The sequence below is a fragment of the Panthera leo genome, chromosome D4, assembly GCF_018350215.1.
Source record: "Panthera leo isolate Ple1 chromosome D4, P.leo_Ple1_pat1.1, whole genome shotgun sequence".
Taxonomy (NCBI): Eukaryota; Metazoa; Chordata; class Mammalia; order Carnivora; family Felidae; genus Panthera; species Panthera leo.
Window position 1 is genome coordinate 39910763 of NC_056691.1, and position 24136 is coordinate 39934898.

The 24136-nt window shown below is 41.0% G+C and overlaps 1 protein-coding gene across 4 annotated transcripts in view; it reads right to left on the minus strand.

Annotated features, from left to right (window-relative positions):
- Window positions 1-24136, minus strand: part of FREM1 (FRAS1 related extracellular matrix 1) — a 134875-nt gene that overhangs the window by 26418 nt on the left and 84321 nt on the right. For 2 of the 4 annotated variants that reach the window (XM_042912941.1, XM_042912938.1), the window contains exons 24-27: window positions 18006-18420; window positions 11764-11965; window positions 10894-11038; window positions 194-323 (exon numbers count right to left, since the gene is read on the minus strand). In XM_042912941.1, the coding sequence (XP_042768875.1) occupies window positions 194-323; window positions 10894-11038; window positions 11764-11965; window positions 18006-18420 (892 nt within the window). Of the gene's footprint in view, window positions 1-193; window positions 324-10893; window positions 11039-11763; window positions 11966-18005; window positions 18526-24136 lie in introns of those variants that run through there. The other 2 variants (XM_042912939.1, XM_042912940.1) reach the window with 2 other exon arrangements.

A 24136-nucleotide genomic window follows, 5' to 3' on the forward strand; every position in this document is an offset into this window, starting at 1 on the left:
CCAGGAGCTAATGAAGGTAGATAAAAGGTGGAAGGACAAGGAGATGTTTGATGCAGAATCTCCAAAATAAACGTGGCAATCCTGCAATTTGAAATCTCCTTGGTTACTGTGGTTTTCTCTTTAAGAAAATCATGAAAGGCACCAACCAGCAACCCAAGTTTTAGCCTGGAAGTTTATATTTTAGACTTGTTACCTTTACACTCACGAAGGCTGAGTCCATGGAATATCCCCTTCTGGTAATTTCTAAGGATAATATGCCCACAGTCTCACAGACCTCATATTCAGCCTGTGACCATTCAATATGAGACCACTTCAGTTCCAAACTGTGCATGAAAGGAAAAGAAAAGAGAAAATAATTTTTTAAAAATGCATAGTAAATGCCAGTAGGGATCCTCTGATTGGTAGGAGATGGAACTCATGGTGGGAGGTTCCTCTCATGGTGACAGACGTGGTTCATCAACGTACAACAGTGTTAAAAATGCCTTACACTTACTTGGTACCTTTTAGTTCAAAAAGAAATTTCACTAACAATCTCATCTGATGCTTACAACAAATGCCATGAGGCAGAAAGAGCAAATGTTAGAATTCTATTTTACAAATGCAGAAACTAAGGTTAAGAAGCTGTCAGAGGTCCCCCAGTTATTAATGACAAGAAAGGGACTCAAATCTGAGTGCTCTGAAGGGAAATAAACCAGCAGTTGTGAAGTTCAAGGAGACATTCTTTTTTTTGTTTTGTTTGTTTTTCGGGAAAGACCACTGATAGGAAATCTTCTCTCTTATTTTTTGGCCCTCATTAGTACATCAAGAACTCCAGATGCATATCTCTGAACTTAGGTTCAGTTTAATAACCTGTTATCTTTCAGGATGTGCCCAGGAATTAAAATGTGCATGGGTTTTATAACCACTATCTATTCCTTCTTCTGCACATATAAAAGGGCTGACTGACATGTAGCTTGGATGCAACTGAATAAGCCTGATAACTAGGGGTGGTCTTTTTCCCACAAGAGATTTAGTGATCCCAACATTGGATGGAAGCTGTCTACTTTACTCCTCATAATACATAGAGAATTTTTTTCTTTTTTTCAGAAAAGAAAACCAAGCTTAAGAGAGGTTCCATAATCAGCTTAAAGGCAAAAAGCTATGACAAAGCTAATAGATGGCAGAGTTGAAATCTCCAGCCTACATCTGAAGCCAAATGTTCCATTCCTTCTGTACCACTCTTCTTCCCAGTTGAAGTCCTTCATGACTCCTGTCGCTTGAGCTCAAGCAGAGGAATACAATTTTACCCCTACATTTCCCTTTTTGAGGTGAGAAGATGTGAAGTTGGTTACCTAAACATTTCTCTCCAAACGTGCTCTTACCTTTTGCACCCCTGCAACCTTCAGCAATATAAGACACAAGCCATCTTCACTATCATCATTTGACACACTTCATTACTTTTGTTCCTTTCTTTTCCCTTTCATTATACATTTTCAAAACCCTCAGTGGTTGCCTTACTGTATTCTCAATCTTCCAACTAGATGTAGGCTCTTTCTTCTAGATTTCTAAATGTATTTTTTTTTTTTTTTACAACTTTTTCCTGCAGAACTAGAAATCCTGGGTGCCACCATGTAGGGCATGGAGTCTCCAAATTCCACAGAGTTCTTCAGGCTTTCCTGGGGACCATTCACATTAAAGAGTAAGGGTATCCCCTCATAACCTCTTCATGTCTTTGCACCAATCGTGTGTCACAGTTACGTACTCTAAGTGAACCAGCAAGATAAACTCAATAGCACTGTCTCTTACTCCAAGGACAAGGGGCCAGTGGGACAAGGTGGTGTGGGAGCATGGGATTATGGGAGAGGTTCATAAATCTATATGAACATACATGTTTATTCAGTCAGTACATAAATTTATTGTCACTGGCTTGCCGGGCTTCATAAAATTTTGACGTGAAAACAGAATCCTCATATTAGAAATATTTGGGATCTTCATGGGTTTTTGATGTAACTGATTTCAACTCTGGCATGGAATGGTCAGGAAGTAAAGAAATAAATGGCTATGCTTAAAGAATCACAAGATTGGGGGGTGGGGAGAGGGAAAAGTGGGTGATGGGCATTGAGGAGGGCACTTGTTGGGATGAGCCCTGGGTGTTGTATGGAAACCAATTTGACAATAAATTACGTTAAAAAAATAAAAATAAAAATAAAAGAACCAGAAGATAACAAGTGACAAGAATATGACAAATGCCATAAAAACCACATATTGCCAAGAATCTTTAAGGACCCCGCTAAATGAGAAGGGGGGGAAATCAACAAGATGGATTGAAGGAAAGATGAAACAGGAAGGAAAGAAAAGCAATGGGAATGAGTGAAATAGATAAATACAATGAATTTCAGCTAAGTCTCAATAAGGTTTAAATGAGTTTCAACGTCCACTCTTCAGAGAATCCATCTACTGCTAATACGAACCACGACAAGCAAAAATTCATCAATGTCACTCTGCAGACCCAGGCGACCTCAAAGCCTAAAGCTAAATGCAATTTTGATTGCTGATCTAGATCCATAAAGGGACCACAAAGAGTGCTGTTCAGCTTCAATGCACGAAGGGCTTTGGCGTTTGGGAAAGTGTGCACATTTCCCTGATGCACGATTAGAAAGTTGCATACTGCTTACAGGATAACGTTGTCATCACACACTGTTCTAGTTTTATTTTCCTCACTATAAATAATAAAGACCCATTGAAAAGCCATGAAATGTAAGCCACGCTATATGCCTTCCAGAAAAATATTTAAATCACAAAGCACACGCATACCTACAGGATATGTGCAACACATGTTTTGAATGTGTTTGGTTTTTGCAGTACTGACTTTGAAGATCTTTCTATTGCTGAGACTTGCTTAAATTCTACACAAACACCTAAAAGAAAAGAGATGCAGTCAATCACTTAGGAATTCTCCCTGTGAGAAGCCACATAGCTGTATGCTGGGCATCATGTAGATAACCAGATGCAGGAGCCCACGAGAGAAATTTGGAAAGCTCTGGATGTGTAGGTGTTATGTAGACAAGAGTTGGGTCAGATCTTCACATTTTAACGATCCCTCCCTTCTCCTATTGCCATTGAGCAAAGCTCAATCTAAGGTCAGAAATGAAGTTTATGGACACACTTTATGTGAGACCATATGGCAATCATTTCAAGTCAGTTAGCAAGAAGTGAGAATTCCTTAATTCCCTAGGCCATGGTTTCTCAACTTGGAGACCATTGACATTGGGACCTGATAGTAACTGAGGTTGTTCTGTGCATTATACAATGGTTAGAATCATCCCTGTCCTCTGCCTGCTAGATGCAGTCACATCGGCCCCTCCAATCAAAACTGTTTCCAGAAATTTCCAAATGTCCCTTAGGGGTAAATCATCCTCAGTTGAGAAACACTCCCCTCAGTGATTGTGGGGTACTGATCACAATAAGAAATTTGATATAACGTGGAAACTGAATTTGAATTTCCAACAACCACTACTGTGAGTGGAAGACATAGAATGCAACAGTAGAGATTAAACCAGATTATAAGTCATGAGGCTTCTGGTCCCTCTACCGTGCACAACAGGATCTTGAAGTGCAGCATAAGACAGCTGTCTTGCTTTGTTGAGGTTCCCATCTCCATTCTTACGCCTCTTCTTTTGTTTTACTTTGGCACATATTTTAAATTTACATATTGCCTTGTTATATTTTACATACACATATAAGCAGTGATATGGTTATAAATATCTTAACAATGGCCTCTCCAGAGGGAAGAGGGATGTATGTGTGTGTGTGTGTGTGTGTGTGTGTGTGTAGTATAATACTGATTTAAGGATGTATAAGACATAATTTATAAGTAATAGTATTAGATAATAGTATTAGATATACTATACTTTTAATTATAGATCTCACATAGTTGATTCTCAGATAACATTTTTGTTGATTTTTCACCAATTTTTGGTATGAATACCAGAAAAGCCATTTAAGCACCCAATTTATTTTTTTTCAGATAGTTAGCATTTTATTTTATTTTTTTTAATGTGAAATTTATTGTCAAATTGGTTTCCATACAACACCCAGTGTTCATCCCAACAGGTGCCCTCCTCAATACCCATCACCCACCCTCCCCTCCCTCCCACCCCCCATCAACCCTCAGTTTAAGAGACTCTTAAAAATTGAGATTAAACACCCAGTTTAAAGTCAATCCATCCCCAAAGTCTGGATCTATGATCCCCCTTATCCTGACCAATTTTCCAAAGTAGTCATTTTCCAAAGTAGTATCATACAGACCATAGTACCTAATTTGTTTAGATATGAAGTATGTGCCTAAGTAAACAGAGGCCTCTGGTTCACTGATACAGTCCCAAGTCCCCTGGAGAATGACCAGAAAATAGTAAGAGCTCAATAGATACTTGTTAAATGAAGGAAGGAATTTTTTTACCCACTGTTTCCCAGGCCAAGTTGACCACTGAAACCTTTTTTCTCCCCAGCCCTATTAACTGATGTTAAATCATAAAATTTGAAAAAAAAAATCTAGGATAGATGATCCTCACATGTTCTTTCTGGCCCTTACTCTGGATTCTTTAGCTATTCTTGTATTTTATAAGAGTATTGAGAAAGATGGCGTTGATAAAAGAACATTCTATCATAAAGAATGATTGCTTAACACACATCTACGGTATTTCTAAGGTATGTGCATGATTCTCAACATTTGGCAATGCCTGGAGACAGCTTTGATTGTCACAACTGGGAAGGGGGTGATGGTGGTGTTTAGTGGGTAGAGACCAAGGATGCTGTAAACATCCTACAATACACAGGACACCCTGCCTGCCCGCAGCTCTCCCCTAGTTCATGGCAAAGAATTATCTTACCCAAATTCTCAATAGTGTTACAGTAAAGTAAAAATATATGTACATTTTCTGATATTTTATTTTGCGGCTACTTGACTCATTTACATGAAGGAACAATGAACTGCAAGAACCACTTGGGATTAAAACCCCAGTTTGGGATCTGGGACATTAATCTAGGTTAACAAGAGTGTGGGAAAAAGGTACTTAGCTGCTCTATGCCTCAGTTTCCTCACTTCCCAAAGTAAATAATGATGAGTCTGTACTTCAAAGGGGTTAAATGAGCCTTAATGGATACTCATTAAGTATTTTGAGTTTCTCAGTGAAAGGTTTTACAGAAGCGAAAATTGTGAGTAAATTATTCTTACAACTAGCTCTTCATTTATAATCAAGTAGCATATGACTTAAGAAAATTGAAAGGTTAAAAAATATTTTTCCAAGTGTTCTAAGACTTATCAATTCAAAGAGGATGCTATTAATCTCCATAATCTAATGCTATGAACACCTGTGTTTTTGATGCTGTCTTTCTCTCATGGTAATGGGAAAACGGTGTTTAGCCAGGAGGCAGGATAGTGAGTACCCTAAACCAGTGCTTTGGAGTCAGACACATCTTGCAACCACTTATTAGTGTGTGATTATGGTCAGTTACCCAGTCTCTCTAGGCCTCCATTTGTAATCTGTTTAAAACGAGGAGAATGATACTCCTGTGAAATGATGAAAATTAAAATTCATTAGTATGTATAAAGCACCTGTACACAGTGGGTGCTTAATAAGTGCCATTTTTTTCCCTTCCCTTCCTCTGCGTGTTCTTAGATCTACCGGGAGACAAATACTTTAACTCCTGGCTTGCAGGTATAATGTGAAATCTTTACCTAGCACATAGTTTCAACCTCTTCCCCCGCAAGGTGTTTCATAAAAGTTGCTAAAACGTTGCAGGGTGCGCCTGTTAGAAATTCTTTTTCGGTTTGATCTCTTTGTCCTTTCTCTTTTGAAGCCAAGAATGAATAAGGGTAGCCAGACGGAGGAGAAGAATCCGTCCTTGGAATCATGCAGCAGCTGGAGAAGCAGCCCAGAGTTATGCAGAACTTCAGCCTGGGTCAACTTTTCTTTTTAAGTTCACTTTTTTTTCCCCCCAGTGGGCACATGAAAGAGGTCAATGTAGAAGATGTGTTAAGAAACTGCCTCAGTCAGAAGTTGGCTGCACCTGTGGGCTGCAAAGGTGTTTTTGAGGAACAGAGCGAGACCTTGTTAGCTGAGCTTGGGAGCTCTGCAGACCATCCTGAGATTGGGGCAGGGCTAGAAGACAGGTATGACGTGTGAGTCATGCCAAGGCACGAGCCGATGAGATGGGCACTCACTTTGAGGTCGTGAGGTCAGGGTTCACTTTCAGCTCTGCCACTCATTCATTTAGCGACTTGTGGCCAATTACTTAAATGCGTGGAGCCTAATTTCCTTATCACCCTCAGAGGACTGTATTTTGCAGATTAAATTAGACAACATATGGGAAAGCACCTAGCACTGTGCCTGAAATTTAGGCACTTAGCCAAATCGAAATCTTTATGCAAATTTCCATGGGTTTTAGTGTGATGAAATAATTGCTATTTACGATAAAATGTCTCCCAAATGTATCCCATGCAAAATTTGTTCCGTGAGCTATTCTGGGGTGGGGTGGTGGTAGTTCTATAGTCAAATCAAGTGGAGATATGCTGTATAATATTTCCCTGGCTCGGAAACTCCCACTCCATACAAGCATCTCCGCAATTCTAGGTTGTGATGCAGTTAAACAGCATACAAACTAGCTAGCCAGCTAGCCACAACTTGATCAAATCAAGACTTCCTAATGCCTTTTTTTAAATTGCATTTTCACCTTATTTTTTTTTAATTTGTTTATTTACTTATTTATTTTATTTATTTATTTAGAGCAAGCATGTGCATGCAAGCAGGGGAGGGGCAGAGAGAGAGGGAGGGAAAGAATCCCAAGCAGGCTCCACTCTGTCAGTCCAGAGTCCTATGTGGGGCTCCATGCAGAGCTGATCCCAAAAACCATGAGATCGTGACCTGAGCTGAAACCGAGTCAGGCGCTTAACTGCCTGAGCCACCCAGGCGCCCCATCCTAACACCTTTTCTAATGGAATATCTCATGACCCTTCATTATTGACATTCTATAGAAATGTTGCAATAGCAAAAAACTTACTAGCAGTCAAGATCCTGAACAATCCCACTGAACATGGGTCCTTCTTGGTTTTTGTAAAAGAGCCTCCTTTCTGCTCCAGATTGCACCAGTGGTCCCTTTAGCTTTATTACAGAAGGTTTTCACCCCCTCCAAATGCATGGAATATTAATCTATTAATCCTGTCTCAGCCAAACAAGAACACGAAATTACAAAAGACTTCGCTTAGTCATTCATAAGCATATTGACTGTTTACTTTGTGAATCATGATACTTCTTCAAACAATCAATCTTGTACTCACATGAATGAACAACAGCAATCACCACCGCAAGTCACATTGGTCAAGGACTTGAAAGATGCAAGATGCTCTCACACGCCTTATCTCATTTGTTTCTCTAAATAAATCGTGGTATTGGCCCTCGTTTGACAGATGAGATAACTAAGGCTTGCACGATCACCTAGGTCAATGGCATAGCCAAAGCTCAAGCCCTGTTGTTTTGTTCTTTGGCTCTAAGTGTGGTGCCTTATTGTTTGTTATCTGTATCATAATTCCCATTGGGTTGGACATGGACTGCACATTAATATTGATAGCTGTAATTTATTTTTAAAAAAAAAGCTAAAACTTAAAGTCCTTAACGAGTAAGTATTACTTCCTTCTTGTTGCCTGGGTGGCCAATGACTAGAGAGAAAGAAGGAAGACAAATCTGCTGCTCCTTTCCCAATAGGCCAGTTTAGCAGACTTGTTAAGAGTGGGCAAGAAGTGGGGCGCCTGGATGGCTCAGGCGGTTAAGCGTCTGACCTCGGCTCAGGTGATGATCTTGGGGTTCATGAGTTCAAGCCCCACATCAGGCTCTGTGCTGATAGCTCAGAGCCTGGAGCCTGCTTCCGGTTCTGTGTCCCCTTCTCTCTCTGCCCCTCCCCTGCCTGCTTCTGTCTTTCAAAAATGAATAAATGTTAAAAAAAAAAAAAATTAAAGAGTGGGCCAGAAGTTCTTTAGTATGATGAAGGAAACCATGGACTCTAGAGCATCCTTCCTGGGTCTGAATCCCAGCTCCTTCACTAGTTACATGAGCTTTGAAAAGTCACCTCCCATCAACGCGCTTTAGTTTTCACACCTATTGATTCTGGATTATGATGGTACCTCATAGGTGGTTGTGACATTAAAATGAAGAGTAAGGGAATAGAGCAGAAAACAACTGTATTGCAAATGCCTATAACATACATTGTACATGTAACTACGTTCTTGCAGGCTGCTTTGGAAAGACAGATAGCTACTCGCAAAATTGTTGCTTACTGGAATAATATGCTTCTTGTTCCAAAAACATCTACTTCCAAATGAGGTAAGGGACAGCTATACCATCCACAAATTATGAACATAAATTCTGAGTAATTTCTACCCTCCCCTACCACTCGAAAGAAAGCAATGTGATATGTGTCAGAAGCAAATCAAAATTACTTCTGGGTTCACCCTTGGTAGGCACATTTTATATCATCTTGTTCCACTGGTTCCCATCATTTCAAGCTGAAATAGAAATATCTTCAGCAAGGTACATGAGAACATATCACAGAAGCAGGAATCTATCTAAAATAGCCTCGATTAAGATTATAAATTCTTCTGTGATTCTCCTCTGAATTTGAGAATTATTTTAAAACACAAATCATCTTCAAAAGCAAAACCCTAACCTTGAGGAATGAAAAGGGCACGTAGTTGAAACAATATCAATCTAGCACCACTTTGGGAGAAAAAAAATCGTCAGCCATGCTATGCTAACAGGTGGAGGAATAGGGGTCAGCATTCGGTCAACAGCAAGTCTGATCAATACTCCTGTTCTTTAGTCATACTATTAAAAAGCAGGCATGGGGCGCCTGGGTGGCTCAGTCAGTTAAGCGTCCGACTTCGGCTCAGATCACGATCTCACGGTATGTGAGTTCGAGCCCCGCGTCGGGCTCTGTGCTGACCGCTCAGAGCCTGGAGCCTGTTTCAGATTCTGTGTCTCCCTCTCTCTCTGACCCTCCCCCGTTCATGCTCTGTCTCTCTCGGTCTCAAAAATAAATAAACGTTAAAAAAAAAAAATTAAAAAAAAAAAAAAAGGAAAAAAAAAGCAGGCAGGGCGCTGGGGTGGCCTGAGTTGAAGCCCCCGCTTGAGCTCTGTGCCAACAGCTCAGAGCCTGGAGCCTGCTTTGGATTCTGTGTCTCTCTCTGTCTCTGCCCCTCCCCCACCCCTCAAAAATAAACATTAAAAGATAATAATAATAAATTTTTAAAAAGTGTGTGCTTTAAAAAATAAAAATAAATAAAAATAAAATAAAAAGCAAATATAGGAACCCCTGGCTGACTCAGCCAGAAGAACGTGCGACTCTTGATCTCAGGGTCTTGAGTTTAAGCTCCATCTTGGGTGTATGGAGTACTTAAGTAAATAAATATTTTTTTTAAATAAAAGCAAATGTAATCAATTTATTAATGATTTTGGAACAGGGTTGTTTTTTTTTTTTCATTTTCTTGAGAATTGGAAGACATTTGTCTGAAATTGCAGTTAGGTAATATATTTTCTATAAGGATGGTAATGCCAAGGAATTGTTTCTTTCGGACAAGATCAGTTTAATGGGTGGTGGTCATCCATTTGAAGTTTATAACCTCATGATTATATTTTCATGTCAGGGCCCAGGTTTTCCTTCTTCATGCGTATTTCCCAGCTTCTGCTACTATGAACCTGGCATATAATAGCCACTCAATAAAAATCTGGGAAGGTTATAAATCTGGGCAGGTACTTTATATCAGGGCCAGGGCCATGCAGGTGGGACTCTGGGAATGAATTTTGTAAAGGGAATGCGTTTTTCTAACAATGACTATAGAGACCTCTGCTGGCAACAATTGGAACTACAATCCAGGGTCAGAAAAAGTAAGAATGGAAACCAGAGAGGCGAATTTGTTTTCTTTCTCTGTCTATATTCTGACATAAAAAGCCCATAAGGGGGCTGTACCAGCTTATGACATGTAGTTTGATTAGATGGCAGCAAATACAGAAACTAGGATAAATAAGCGACTTTTCTATAAGGTGACTGGGAAGAGTGTCAAAATTCAAAAGAAAAACACAGCACAAGGAGAATTGGACTATAAATAACCTTTCTGTGATTTTTTGCTAGCTGGTAAGCTATTCAGGGTCTACACTCAAGAGAAGTTTAGAACAGGGGCCCCGTCAGAAATATTACAATAGTCATTCATCTTGTAATTGTGAGGATTTGTTACTCTGATGGTTGTACATTCTGTACGTTTCTAAGCGTCACTACTTGTCTATTCTCCCCTTTACGCTGTCTTCATCTTACCTGCGATAGGTTTATTAGCTTAAAGATGCAGTCACAAGTAATCATTTGGATTTTTCGTTTCTTTGGAAGGGAAGAGACGTTTTGCTAACACTTCCTGACTACCCCATTCTTCCTGCTGTAGGTATTTTAGAAGACTCTGGTTACTAACGCAGTCCTAGAGTGACCTCTTGCTGCACGATTTGTACATGAGCCTGCAAACTCAGTCCTGAATGTCAGTGAATTGTCAAGACAGAAACTTCTGTGTGTGTGTGTGTGTGTGTGTGTGTGTGTGTGTGTGTGTGTGTAGGTAGAAGTGTAAGCATTTACATGAGTCACATGAATGAGCCAGCACTATATAACTTAAATTTCTAATATTCTCATCTTCTATAAGACTACTGGCTTTCCTATTATCACCCATGAGAAAGAAAATTCTTTCTCCAAAATAAATTCTGTGGGCTTCTAAAATGGCCTGTCCATTGATCTTCATATTTTGTTTGAAGAAGAATATTTCACATTCATAATCAGATACATTCTGGACATTATATACAGGACCACTGAACAAGCAAAATAATTTACATTTGAGGAGCGGCAGAGTTCCCTGTGGGGTCCATGATTTGAAATTCCAGGATATCTGAATTAACTTCCAAAGATGGGTTTAGGATGTAAAGAATGGTCTTACTGTTTAAGTCCTTTTGGGTAAATTTCTCGTGGATAAATTCACCTATAAAAAAGAAATGAATACATTTCACAGGGATTCAAACAAAACGTTAAATAAAAGTTGATAAATTGTATGCCCATTTTAAGCACAGCTTTAAAAACAGCCAAAGTATACATTTTTAAAGAAATGAACATTACAGCAAGTATCTTAAAACTCATATGCAATAAAATTATATTAGGCTTTAAATTTTACTTTGGCTCAGAAATATTGTCTGAAAGAAAATACAAAAAATAGGGGAGAGTAGGAAGATACAGCAATAAAATCTCAAATTCTGTGCCATTATTTTTAGTGACACATTTTGATCATTGTCTTCATGAAGCAAAATAATATACAATCCTGGAGAAACCATCCTACCCCCTCCCAATTGTATTTCTTTGTTTCATGAACTGATATCATTTAGAACTCCTGATTAAAAAAAATTACTCACAAATATGAATTTGGTCCTGACACTCTGTGTTCCTCTGACTATATTCCAATCTGGCTGATATAAAGAATTATAAACAATAAACAGCTGCGTATCAGCACTTGGTTCCCCCACTCAAGATGAATTTAGGGAAGCTCAGCCTCAAACCCTCTTTAGCACCGATATTGATTTACAAACTGCATCTATCAGTAAGCCCTGGGGAGTGTTTACCAAATGGGCCGACACTTAATTAAATTACTCTCTCGCATTGCCAGCTACTGGGTATTTTAAGATGAGCGATTACAAGGATCAAGGAAGGCAGTACCCGTTGTTGTGTCCTCCAGATGTCCATGTTGGGGGCCTCGTAGAATTTTAAAGATGATCAGATCGTCATCAGTGTCAGGGTCTGTTGCCTTCAACACATGGGAAGTGAGGTAAATCCCATAACAGCCATTTTTCAGGAGCCCCACTTGAGAAGGGGAGTGCAAGTGTGTGATATGGGGGGCTGTTTTGTCCAACTGGTCAACCTGGATAGTCAATAATTACATACGCTTTTAGACAAAGGTTTCTCATCTCCAAGCAACATAGGATCTTAATAGTCAACAATGATAATCTACCCCAAATTTCAGATTATTTATCCTCCTCATTTGTTCATTTCTGCTAAAGGCTGGCTTGTTCACAATATCCTCAGTAAATATCATAGTGCCTGGAGCAGAGGCTAACTTTCCATTATAAACTTTGACTCAGCTTTGTGAATTGTCCATTGTCTGACTCTCCTATTAGGACATAAGCTCCCTGACGGTAGACATTATGTCTCCACCCGTACCCGCACCCCCTGCATTCCCTGCACCTGGCACAGTGCCTGAACCATGACAGCAGCTCAAGGAATATTTGTTGACTGAATACATGAAAATTGACCCAAGAATTGTATTGCAAACGTAAAGTTAGCTCCACAGGAGGAATTTTGAATTTTCCCAGCGCTTGGTGATATACAGAAATAAGGTTATAAAGATACACATAAGGATATGCATCACGAATGCACTGAATATTTTGGGGGGGCACATCTTTGTTCAAATGGCAAAAAAATGTGGTGTGAAAACTAGAAATACTTAGTGAGAAAAAAATGAAAGGTGATTGTTATTATTAATGTTTATTTATTTTTGAGAGAGACACACAGAGTGCGAGCAGGGGAGGGTCAGAGAGAGGGAGACACAGAATCTGAAGCAGGCTCCAGACTCTGAGCTGTCAGCACAGAGCCCGACGCAGGGCTTGAACTCATGAACTATGACACCGTGACCTGAGCCGAAGCCAGACGCTTAACTGACTGAGCCACGCAGGCACTCTGAAAGGTGCTTATTTATAGGCATTTGCATATTTGTTCCACTGAGGATGAGAACCAGGCAACTGAACAAGTAGACTCCATTTGGGAAGATAGTGAAGGGGCAATGACCTACGAGTGAAAGAGGCGGATAGGTTCAAACACTCCTTCAGGTATGGAATGAAGCTCGGACCCTCTTGCAAACAACCGTTGTAGGTTAGGGAAGGAGCAAGTTCGAAGCAATTAGCACAGTTCACCACTGATACCAAACAACAGGTACAGGAACACGATCTCGTAGCCAGTGAATTATCAACTTCACTTACCCAAAAAGGATACTATTGTAAATCTTGGTTCACCCTAGCAAAGTAAAGAATAAATGCCGTGACAAGACTCTATTTTGTGTTCGGTATGATATACTTAAGCTATCATTCAGCTATTTTAAAAAACAGAGGTAGAAGGAACTGATAATAAGCAATTTCCACAACTTAGTGTCAACTGGTAAACAAACAAAAAACCAATAAGTTGCAGAATAAGAGATGACTGTAATACATTTTTGTTCACGTATATGTTCATACAGACATAGACAAAATTCGGTAAGCATTTACTTGTACAAACCTGTTTTAAACATTTTTTTTTAATTTTTTTTAACGTTTATTTATTTTTGAGACAGAGAGAGACAGAGCATGAACGGGGGAGGGACAGAGAGAGAGGGAGACACAGAATTGGAAGCAGGCTCCAGCTCTGAGCCATCAGCCCAGAGCCCGACGCGGGGCTCGAACTCACGGACCGCAAGATCGTGACCTGAGCTGAAGTCAGACGCTTAACCGACTGAGCCACCCAGGCACCCCAAAACATTTTTTTTTTAATTGGGTGGGGGAAATACCATGCTTCATGGTGTATTTCTACATGGAGTTTTGTAACAATCAAGTATTTTTTTTCCTCTCAGGTTGGCCAGGTTTTTTTTTTTTTTTTATTAACAAAAATAATCAGGGGCACCGGGGTAGCTCAGTTGGTTAAGCCTCCGACTTCAGCTCAGGTCGTGATGTCACAGTTTGTGGGTTTGAGCCCCAGGTCAGGCTCTGTGCTGGCACCTTCAGAGAGCTGGAGTCTGCTTCGGATTCTGTGTCTTTGTCTCTCTCTGCTCCTCCCCCGTTCCCACTCTGTCTCTGTCTCTCTCTGTCTCTCTCTCAAAAATAAATAAACATTAAACATGTTTCAAAAAATAATCATACATCATGTTGGTAACTACTTGGGGAAACAGTCATTTTTGTATTTTGCGGGTAGCGGTGCAAATTAGTGAAAATTTTCCGTAGAGAAATTTGGCATATGTATATATTAAAAACGTACATATACTTTGATCCAAAACTTTCACTTTCTTGAGTATGTCCTGTAGAAATGATTAGATTTATACAAAAATGTGTGTATATATTCACTAAAATATAATTTTTAGTAGCAATTTTGAAAATCCACAAAATAGAAGTCCAACAGAAGATTTATAAACCATCTCTTCCTGTCACTGAGTGCTATTCAACCTTTAAAAATCATGTTTTCGAGAAAGATCTAATAACATTAGGAAATTTTTGTAACATAAGGAAGAGTGGAAACAGGCAATATGCTTGACAGGAAATATAGTATCCTTCAGAGAAAAAGTGCACAAGTGGGGGAAGGGCAGAGGGAGAGAGAAAGAGTCCCAAGCAGGCTCCCCGCTCAGCATGGAGCCTGATGCAGGGCTCCATCCCACGACCCTGGGATCATGACCTGAGCGGAAATCAAGAGTCAGACACTCAACTGACTGAGCCACCCAGGTGCCTCATAAAATTAGTTATCTTTGAGTGGTATGATTGTGAAGGATTTTTTTTTTGTCCCTTTCTGCAGCTCGTGAATTCTTTATAATAAACAATTACTTTATAAACAAAAAAAAGCAACAACAATTTCCAAAAGTTACAGTCATTCCCTTCTCCTAAAAAGTGTGGACAACAACCTCAGAGTTATGCACTTGGGTGGGAGGTGGGCAGGTCAAATCATGATCATGGCCTTTTGGGGGGAGAAAGTCCTATAACGAGGATGGCCAGTGGAAGGGATGGTCAATGGCAGAGAAGGAAAAGTAAAAATACTTGAAGCCATGTAAGAAATCCTCAACATTATAACCAGCTGAGTGTAGATATGTTTTTTTTAAAATATATTTTCTGTAAAAACAGAAGTGTTACAAAAGGAATAAATGCCTGTTGTGATCACTTGTTTTAAAAAAATATATATTAATATTTGGGGAGCCTGGGTGGCTCAGTTGGTTAAGCGTCCGATTCTAGATTTGGCTCAGGTCATCGTCTCACAGTTGTGAGTCTGAGCCCCACAATGGGCTCCACGTTGGCAGTGTGGAACCTGCTTGGTATTCTCTCTCCCTCTCTCTGCCCCCCCCCCACCCAGCTCTCTCTGTCTCTTTCAAAGTAAATAAATAACCTTAAAAAAATACACATTAATATTTAAGCTCTGGGGGGCACCTCAGAGATTCATTCAGTTGAGTGTCCAACTCTTGATTTTGGCTCAGGTCATGATCTCACAGTAGGGAGATTGAGCCCTGCGTCAGGCTTCAAGCTGAGTGTAGAACCTTCTTGGGATTCTCTCTCTCCTTCTGCCCCTCTCCCCAACTCACACTTTCTCAAATAAAAAAAAAAAAGTAATCTCTGGTTACATGGTTCCTATTGTGTATTGGGTCCTACTTGCCCTAATCTCATTAAACTTCTGGTTTCTTCAAAAACAGGTCTTCTGGCTTAGCATACTAGAAGTATTTTAAAATACTGGAGCCCAAGACATTTTTTTTTTTAAAGAAAAGAAGGCCACTTACTTCCTAAACTGCTTGACCCCTCTGCTCAGAAAGACCAGAACATTCGGGAGAATTATGGGAGAAAATTTGAGGCTTTCCTTGTCTACACATAATAGTATTTTTTTGCAAAGAAAACCTTGTCCTTTGGATGAAAAAGAACCTTCACAGCGTATATCCAACATTTTCCTATCAGTAAATTCTGCAACTTTCAAGAGATCACCCTCTTATAATAACCATGTTCTGTAAGATGATGATGTTGTTGGGACTGGACTGATTTAAATTCTGATACCTTTTCTAAATTCTACTCCCTATTCCTTCTCTACTCTGGGGGTAGGAAGGAACTCTGAGGCCTGTACTTAGAATGTATAACTCCCACAAATATGCAGCCAAATAGACCCGGAAAAGTAATACTGATTGGACAGCACAATGACATTCCTCTACCTAGTGCGGGGAGTCAGGAGTCAGGGGTCAGGAAAAAATATATTAATAGACTGGAGAGTGGGATGAGACAAATAACAATTAAAACATACCATTAAAAAAAAAAAAACCCATAATGTCACTACATACAAAGTACTTCTTTCATGCTGTGTCAATGATATCAGTAGCTTCTCTCTTCTCCCAGTGCATCATAATTTCAGGACATTTTCTGGACCTCCCTAGAGACAAAGACTTATCCAGCAACCACTCCACATCATCATGGTTCACCACCTTTCTACTCAAATCCCACCTTAGATAGAGACTGCGATGGTTAATTTTATACGTCAAGGTTGCTAGCTACGATGCTCATTTGGTCAAACAGCAGGCGAGATGTTGCCGTGAAGGTATTTTTTAGTTGTGGTTGACATTTCAGTCTGTTGACTTTGAGTAAAGCAGATTACCCTCCACAGTGTGGGTAGGACTTATCCAATCTGGTGAAGACCTAAAGAGACAAGACCGAGGTCCCCTAGATACGAAGCAATTCTGCCTCCAGACTGCCTTTGGGATGGAGACCACAACACCAATTCCTGATGAGGTGTCCATCCTCCCGGCCTGCCTTGCAGATTTTGGACATGTCAGACCCCACAATTGTGAGCCAATTTCCAAAAACAAATCTTTTTCTCTTTCTTTTTTCCCTCCTTTTCTCTATATAATACATCCTGTCTGCGCTATTTCCCTGGAAAATCCTGACCAACACAGGGACTAAAGAGCAAGGGAAAATTATTATTTTGCATAATCAGAAGGTATCCTGAAGTAACACACAGATTTAGCTTTCTTACAGTGGGTGGAAGTGTGTAGAACAGGATAAACTACATCCCAAGAGAGTGGATTCAAGGGTTTAAGAAACAGAACATGCCTGATGTGTTTTGAGTAAAAAAAGAAAAACACATGATGCCCTCCCAAAATCATCCTGATAGGTAACATAAATGTGGCAGAGTAGTGCCAGAGAAAGGACACAGAATTTGAGATCAGAAAGACTAGAGGTCCTCATTTGGTTTCGATCAAGGTATTTAACTTGTGAATTTCCGAACACCTATTAAATGGAAACGATAAAATTGCCCCTTTCATGAGAAGGAAATGAGATTTACGTAAAGTGGGCCTGCCCTACAGTTAACACTCCAGAACTTGTAACTGCTGCAATTATGTCTCTCATCATCATTTCATGTGTCCTATCGATGCTGCCTTGTATGTTTTCATATGTTTAATCGAAAACCGTTAAAATGCCAGCAGCTGATATGGACCAATAAGCATCACCGTAATAGTACAGTTAGATATTACAACACTAGTTACAAGATATTGAGTATCTAATATATTTCAGGCAATATACTAGCGCCTTGGATACCACGATGCTGTAAGGCATGGTTTTCAAAGAAGAAAGGCTGAGTTCGAAGAGTTAAACGACTCTCGTAAGGTCACACGGCTAATAAATGGCAAATAGAAATTCCAACCCAGTCAAGTCTGACTCCAAAGCCCATGTTTCCTGCTCCTTTCTGTCCTACCATGGACTCTTAGTCATTAGCTGGCAGGTGGGGACCACATCTGTCTTGTCCGTATTAATACACCTGGTGCCTTGCTTAGTGCCTGGCATGCTGTAAACACACTGCACGGTACACAGGTGAATAAAAGAAGGAAGGGAAGGGGGCGCCTGGGTGGTTTGATCGGTTAAGCGTCCGACTTCGGCTCAGGTCATGATCTCACGGTCCGTGAGTTCGAGCCCCGCGTCGGGCTCTGTGCTGACAGCTCAGAGCCTGGAGCCTGTTTCAGATTCTGTGTCTCCCTCTCTCTCTGCCCTCCCCTCTTCATGCTCTGTCTCTCTCTGTCTCAAAAATAAATAAACGTTAAAAAAAATTAAAAAAAAAAAAAAAAAGAAGGAAGGGAAGGAGGAAATAATTCGTCCCAAAGTTGTTTTCTCTACACCTGTGGCAATGAACCGGGGATTTGTCATACTTGCCTGGATGGTGAATGTAACAGGTTCTTGTCCCACTCTCCCATCCACAACAAAGCCTTGGTTTGTCCTATCTGTGGCCACAAAAGTAAAGCAGTCAACCTGGGAGTCCCCTCCCAAGTGCCTGTAGGCCACATTCCTGCTGTCCACGTCCTGCTGAGTGAAGTTGTGCCGAAGCAACTTTGTCCCCCGCAGGTAAAGCTGGCCATGTTGTGGGAGCCGGACCAACACGAAGGTGAGGTTCTCCGCTGAGGTGTCAGGGTCGGTCAGCTGGAGGAGGTCAGGGGAAAGCAGGCCCGTGGCCCCCTCGGCCAGTCTCAGCCCCCTGTTCCTGGTCACCACGGGTAAGGCTCTGTCCACGGTCTCCAGTGTGATCTCAAACACCCCCTGTTTGGTCTGCAGCCCATTGCTGACAATGAATCTGGCAAAGAGAGGCAAGGCAGCCTTCAGCATGGGATCTCGTGTCACCATCTACCGGAATGAAATGATAACAATTCACACCTTTACTCAAGGACATGTTCTGTTGGGGCTCAAATGAAAACTCAAGGGCAGATCTTTCAGAAGGATGCCATTTCAGCCATTAAACCAGTCACTAGGTAACACATAAACTACGTACATACTATATCCAAATGTATTCTCTCAACAATGTCGGTGGCAGGGGCACCTGGGTGGTTCAGTTAGTTAAGCATCTGACTCTTGATTTTGGCTCAGGTCGTGATCTCACAGTTTCTCAGATGGATCCCTGGGTCAGGCTCTGTGCTGACAGTGTGGAGCCTGCTTGGGATTCTCTCTCTCCCTCTCTCTCTGCCCATTCCCCACTCACTTGTGCTCTCCCTTCCCTCTCTCTCTCAAAATAAACTTAAAAAAAACATTGGTGGCAGACTCATGTGATAGAGTAGGCTAATTCTGCCAATGGTATTCCTCAGGCTCATCAGTATTCAGTATAGTCAGTATTTAGTAGAATTCCTTGCCCTACATAGGAATTTCACATACCAGTAGACCCACTGCATGAGTCTGAAGAGTAGACCCATTTTACATATTCATAATTTTGCAACTGTATTTTACTTGTAGGCATTTAATGGGCCAAGCCTTTAAGACTGATAATTGGGGGGCCAATCCAGTGGCCCATTTTGGCTATTTCATTTTATTCATGTATTTTCACGGTAAATTTCTCATGGGCAAGTCACATGACTCAGCTATGAGCGTAACTCCTCTCCCCTTCCTGGGCCTCATCTTCACTCTTCGGTAAACTAAAAGATGGACCAGACGATTGCAAAGGACCATCCCGCTCTAAAATATCATGTGATGTTCTAATCCCTTACATTTTTTCTTGTGTGCCTACATTTTCCCTTTACAGTATATATGGGAGTTATGCTAGACAAAAATTACCTTCCTGATTTAAAGAAAAACATTTATAGCAGAAAGTAAAGAATGTAGTGGGAGATCGTAAGGCAGGTAGGAGGCAGAGCTGGGATTAGAACCAGGTCGTTGGACCCCACACCTTCTGCTCTTGCAGAGTTTATAATATGGGCCAGTTTAATAGACCACAAAACCAGATTGGTATACCTGAGTGCCACTGCAGAATGATGAAGAGAAAGCTCAAATGATATCAATTCAAAGTAAGCAAAATCTCTCACATGACCTTGGATGTATGATACCCTAATGTGCTTTTGATTTTATTGATCACTAAACCACATTCCACCCACCACTGCCAAAGTCAAAATAAAACTAACGGAAGTGATCTTTAGAATGTGCCGATGTGGGGCGCCTGGGTGGCTCAGTCGGTTAAGCGTCTGACTTCAGCTCAGGTCACGATCTCACAGTCCGTGAGTTCAAGGCCCGCGTCGGGCTCTGGGCTGATGGCTCAGAGCCTGGAGCCTGCTTCTGATTCTGTGTCTCCCTCTCTCTCTGCCCCTCCCCTGTTCATGCTCTGTCTCTCTCTGTCTCAAAAATAAATAAACGTTAAAAATGAAAAAAAAAAAAAAAAAAGAATGTGTCGATGTGTAAGTTTGATTTGAAGGGCAACTGAGAGTATCATGAAATTAAGCAAAGCGAACACGCTGTGGCAACTCCAAAATATTAGGAAACCACTACTCTCAAATGTAACTCACAAACGCACCACAGACCCAGGAAATATACTGCGAAATCATCACGGAGTTGTAGCTATCAATTTTTCTCCATGTACCGTGGTTGCTAGAAATATTCACAGAGGAGACACTCTTGCATTCCACGGATGTAAAAATCTCTAAAAAGAATGTTTTAGCAGAATATAACCTTAAATTATATAAGAATTTTCTTTGGAGGTTTCTTTTTAATAAGAGAAGATATGAGGTTTCTATTTATTTTACTAATCTGACGAATATGACTCATAAGTTCTTTATTCTTTGTAAAAATGTGTCTTGTCCTTCAGGGCTTAAGGGTTGATGCTTTGCTTTTTTTTCCATTATTATTATTTTTTTTTTTAATATGAAATTTATTGTCAAATTGGTTTCCATACAACACCCAGTGCTCATCCCAACAGGTGCCCTCCTCAATGCCCCTCACCCGCCCTCCCCCCCCTCCCACCCCCCATCGACCCTCAGTTTATTTTCAGTTTGCTTTGCTTCTGAATAGGAAAGAACCTGAAACCAGGTTGTAGGAGCATAACAGCCTCAGCCTGCCTGAGGCAAAGGGTTCAGCAAAAGGAGCAGCTGGACGAAAAGGAAAAGAAGAGAGGTTTGGCTGAGCACAGATTTTACTCTGAAGGCTAAGCTCAAATTTTGAGCTTTCTAATTATCTAGTTGATAAGCCTGCCTCCCAAGAAAATATGACATGATGCACAGGAAAAGGATCTATTCCTTTTTGCTAAGTGAAATTGCCAAGTGGAATATTACAAATAAAGCAGACCTTTGACATTTCACACACCTCGATTTGCAAAGAATATAACCTGGGTTTTTTTCTCCATAGCATTATTTTTACAGTCTGAATAAAGACCGTAACTTTAGAATTGCAGATTGAGTAAAATTGCCTAGTTTTCCTTAAAATAAAACAAGCAGCTTTTCTTTTGCAAAGCTAAACGTTTGCTAAATGTGTTCTAAGCCAATAGGGCAATGTCACTGCTGGCTCATGAGTGTTTGCAAAATTCGTTATTTTTGAAAAAGCAAACAGAAACGCACCCGGAAAACTATCTGTGTGCTCTTCAGCTTGTACTTTGTAGTCACCTTGACAGTTTCAGATGTCAAGTGATACGCATTTTTAAGATAAAAATCACGATCTGTTTCTCAGGGAAAGCCTTTCTTGGCATTATGCTTTTATTCCACTGTTTACCTGTTACTTTTTCAGGTTTCCTCCCTGGAGCCTATCATCTGACCCCAAGTCAAGCAAGGTGGCCGTAACTCCCTCTGGGCCTCCAATTTGTCTTTTTTCCACTCTCCCCCTCCAGAAATATGTTTCATGCCTCCCATTTCAAATAAAGTGGCTCTCTATTCCCTACCCGATCCCTATCTCAAAAATACACTCTTCTGGGAAGTTTTAAGCCAGCTGTGTATGGTTTAGCACAAATTTAAGCCAAAGGACATGCATTTTTCATATAAATAGTGGAATTAAAGAATTTGTGACCCATTAAAAGCACCCTGTCAGAGATGGGTGGAGAAGAAAGGGGAAAGGAGGGGAGAGATGGGGATCAGTAGAAAGGGAGTTCAAAGGGGACTCGAGTGAGTCACAGGGGGGCATTCTGACTTTCCTCCCTGGGGAGTGAATTCTGAAAACACCTCAAAGCTCAGTCTCAGGACAGCCGCAGTTATCTACAAACGCATGACCTGTGTGAGGACACTGACGTTGTCTAGCGGTTCAGGCTGTCCATGTCAGACTCCTCCCTGCCTGATGATGGGGATCTGACCATGTCGGAAATCGGCAGCCTGCCATCAGACAGATGGGAATGACGGCAAGCAAGCCAGGGACCATATAAGAGTAAGAAATATGTTGACCGAGGCCAGTGTTCCCAGCTGGGACACTGAGGCAGCTGTCTGTGCTGACCGAAAGCTAATAAGCCAGTGGTGAAAAGGGTGACATTTCTGACCCTGACTGGGTCAAACACATCATGCCACTCTCACGAGTAACAATGCAAACTAGTCACGGACAGAGAAATGTTGTCAGAGGGAGACAGGGTGAACGGTCATGGTTGGCTTCCCAGTCACAATAAGCCTAGCAGAACAAGGGCAACAAGGTCAGTGCTGTTCATGTCTGCCAAGGTTGACCAGATGATCTTCCAAATGCTCTCCCCCACACCCCGGCAAAGAAACCTCCCAAATACATTTTCAAGTTTGCAAACAACCGTGCCATGGCTATGATGGCATCCGTCCCAAGGTTAAGAAGCTGGTGATATCAAGGCAGCAGCTCCTTCTGTGGATCCGTTTTGTTGAACTTCCTTTATTAGGCCCCCCTGAGAAGAGACGCAGCCAGGATGACCACGGTTCTCGTGAAATTTGGGGAATGGCTCTCCGATTTGTCAGGGGTGCCTGCCTGGTCTGATTTCACCATTACCAGGGTGCTTTCAGGCTTTCTGCATTTCCTGGCACTAGAGTTGGCTGAAGAATCTGCCATCTGTCATGGCATTTAAAAGATAAAAATGGAATCATAAATAGAGCCAGTTCCGAAGGAGAAAAAAAAAAAAAAAAGTCCAGCCAGCATGTCAAAATGGAGGACATTAGCATGTTCTTTTAGTACCCGACTGCCAGCAGCTGAAGTCAGCTTGCTAATCACTTGGTGTCATCTGTCCTAACATGTGCTGCCATATCTTTCTTCCAGGCCAGCAGCACCAAACAATGCAGGAGAAATTTATGATTCACAAAATACTTTTGCAGAAGGTAAAACCTGACCATTAAACTCCCCCATTTCATTAATCCTGCCGTATCTTCCATTAAAAAGAGAAGGGGGAAAGGAAAAATCCTCTGCCGCAGAATTTCCCTCTTCTACCCAGCCAAATTCCTTGCCAAGTTCAACAGCAAGCAACGTAAATTTAGGTGATCAGATTGGCTGCGTGTGTTTCATATTTTAAAAAGCGCCACAGTCACACTTTCATTAAAACGGACTTTCGGCTTTGGTTTAGCTCCACTTGACAAACACCACGGCAGCCCACGGCCGGGCTGGTGAAACGACAAGATTAAAACACGGGTCTTCGGCAGATGCTAGGCTCTTCCATCATAAATATGTAAGACTGCTGGCCAAACATCAGAACGACACATAGAGGAGATTTCTTCCCACAGGTGCATATTCTCCATGAAGTTTTGGTACAATGGAGAAATCTCTTCAAAATGAGATCTGAGGCCAAATTCAGCTCTGATACTCATTTATGTCCATGTAGATGACTCTCTATGCCTCTCTATGCCTCTATGCCTCTATGACTCTCTATGCCTCTCTATGCCTCTATGCCTCTCTATGCCTCTTGGAACCTTGGTTTTCTCATGCCAAAAATGGGAACAAATCATCTCGAGATCTCGAGACGGTGGTGTAAGGCTTAAAGGATAGGAGAGACAAAAAAGAGTCTAGTACCCTGCCTGACGTATTGCGGGTATTCAAGCGATACTAGCTTTCCTACACATCAATGTTTTCCAACCCTTCTCTCCTAGTCTTGAGTCATTCAAACAACACCTTTTTGCCATATTCTTGTAGTACCTGTACTCGTATGACTTAACTGTTTTGCTTTATATCAGTCGCTCTTGTATTTAAATAAGTGTATTTAAAAGGACCCCTTTTAACCAGTACTGTCTGCTGAAAAGGAAAGCAGTTAATACTGAAGAACTGTTAAAAAACACGGGAGAACAGTTAAAAACTGTTGAGACACGGGACTCAAACCCACGAACCACAAGATCATGAAACTGAGCTGAAATCAAGAGTTGGATGCTTAACAGACTGAGCCACCCAGGTGCCCCCCCCCACCCCCAACGCTTTTAAAATTACAGATTCCTGACCCAAGACTGGATTTAGCAAAGTCACCTCTCTGGAGTGAGAGCCAAGAATGTGTTTTTATCAATCCTCCTGGTAAATCTCTTGAAGATCTAGATATTTTAAAAATCCCTAGGATAAATGATTTCTAAAATGTCATCTAGTATGACTTTCTATGGCTGTGAATTAGGAAAATTTTAGAGTATCATCAATCC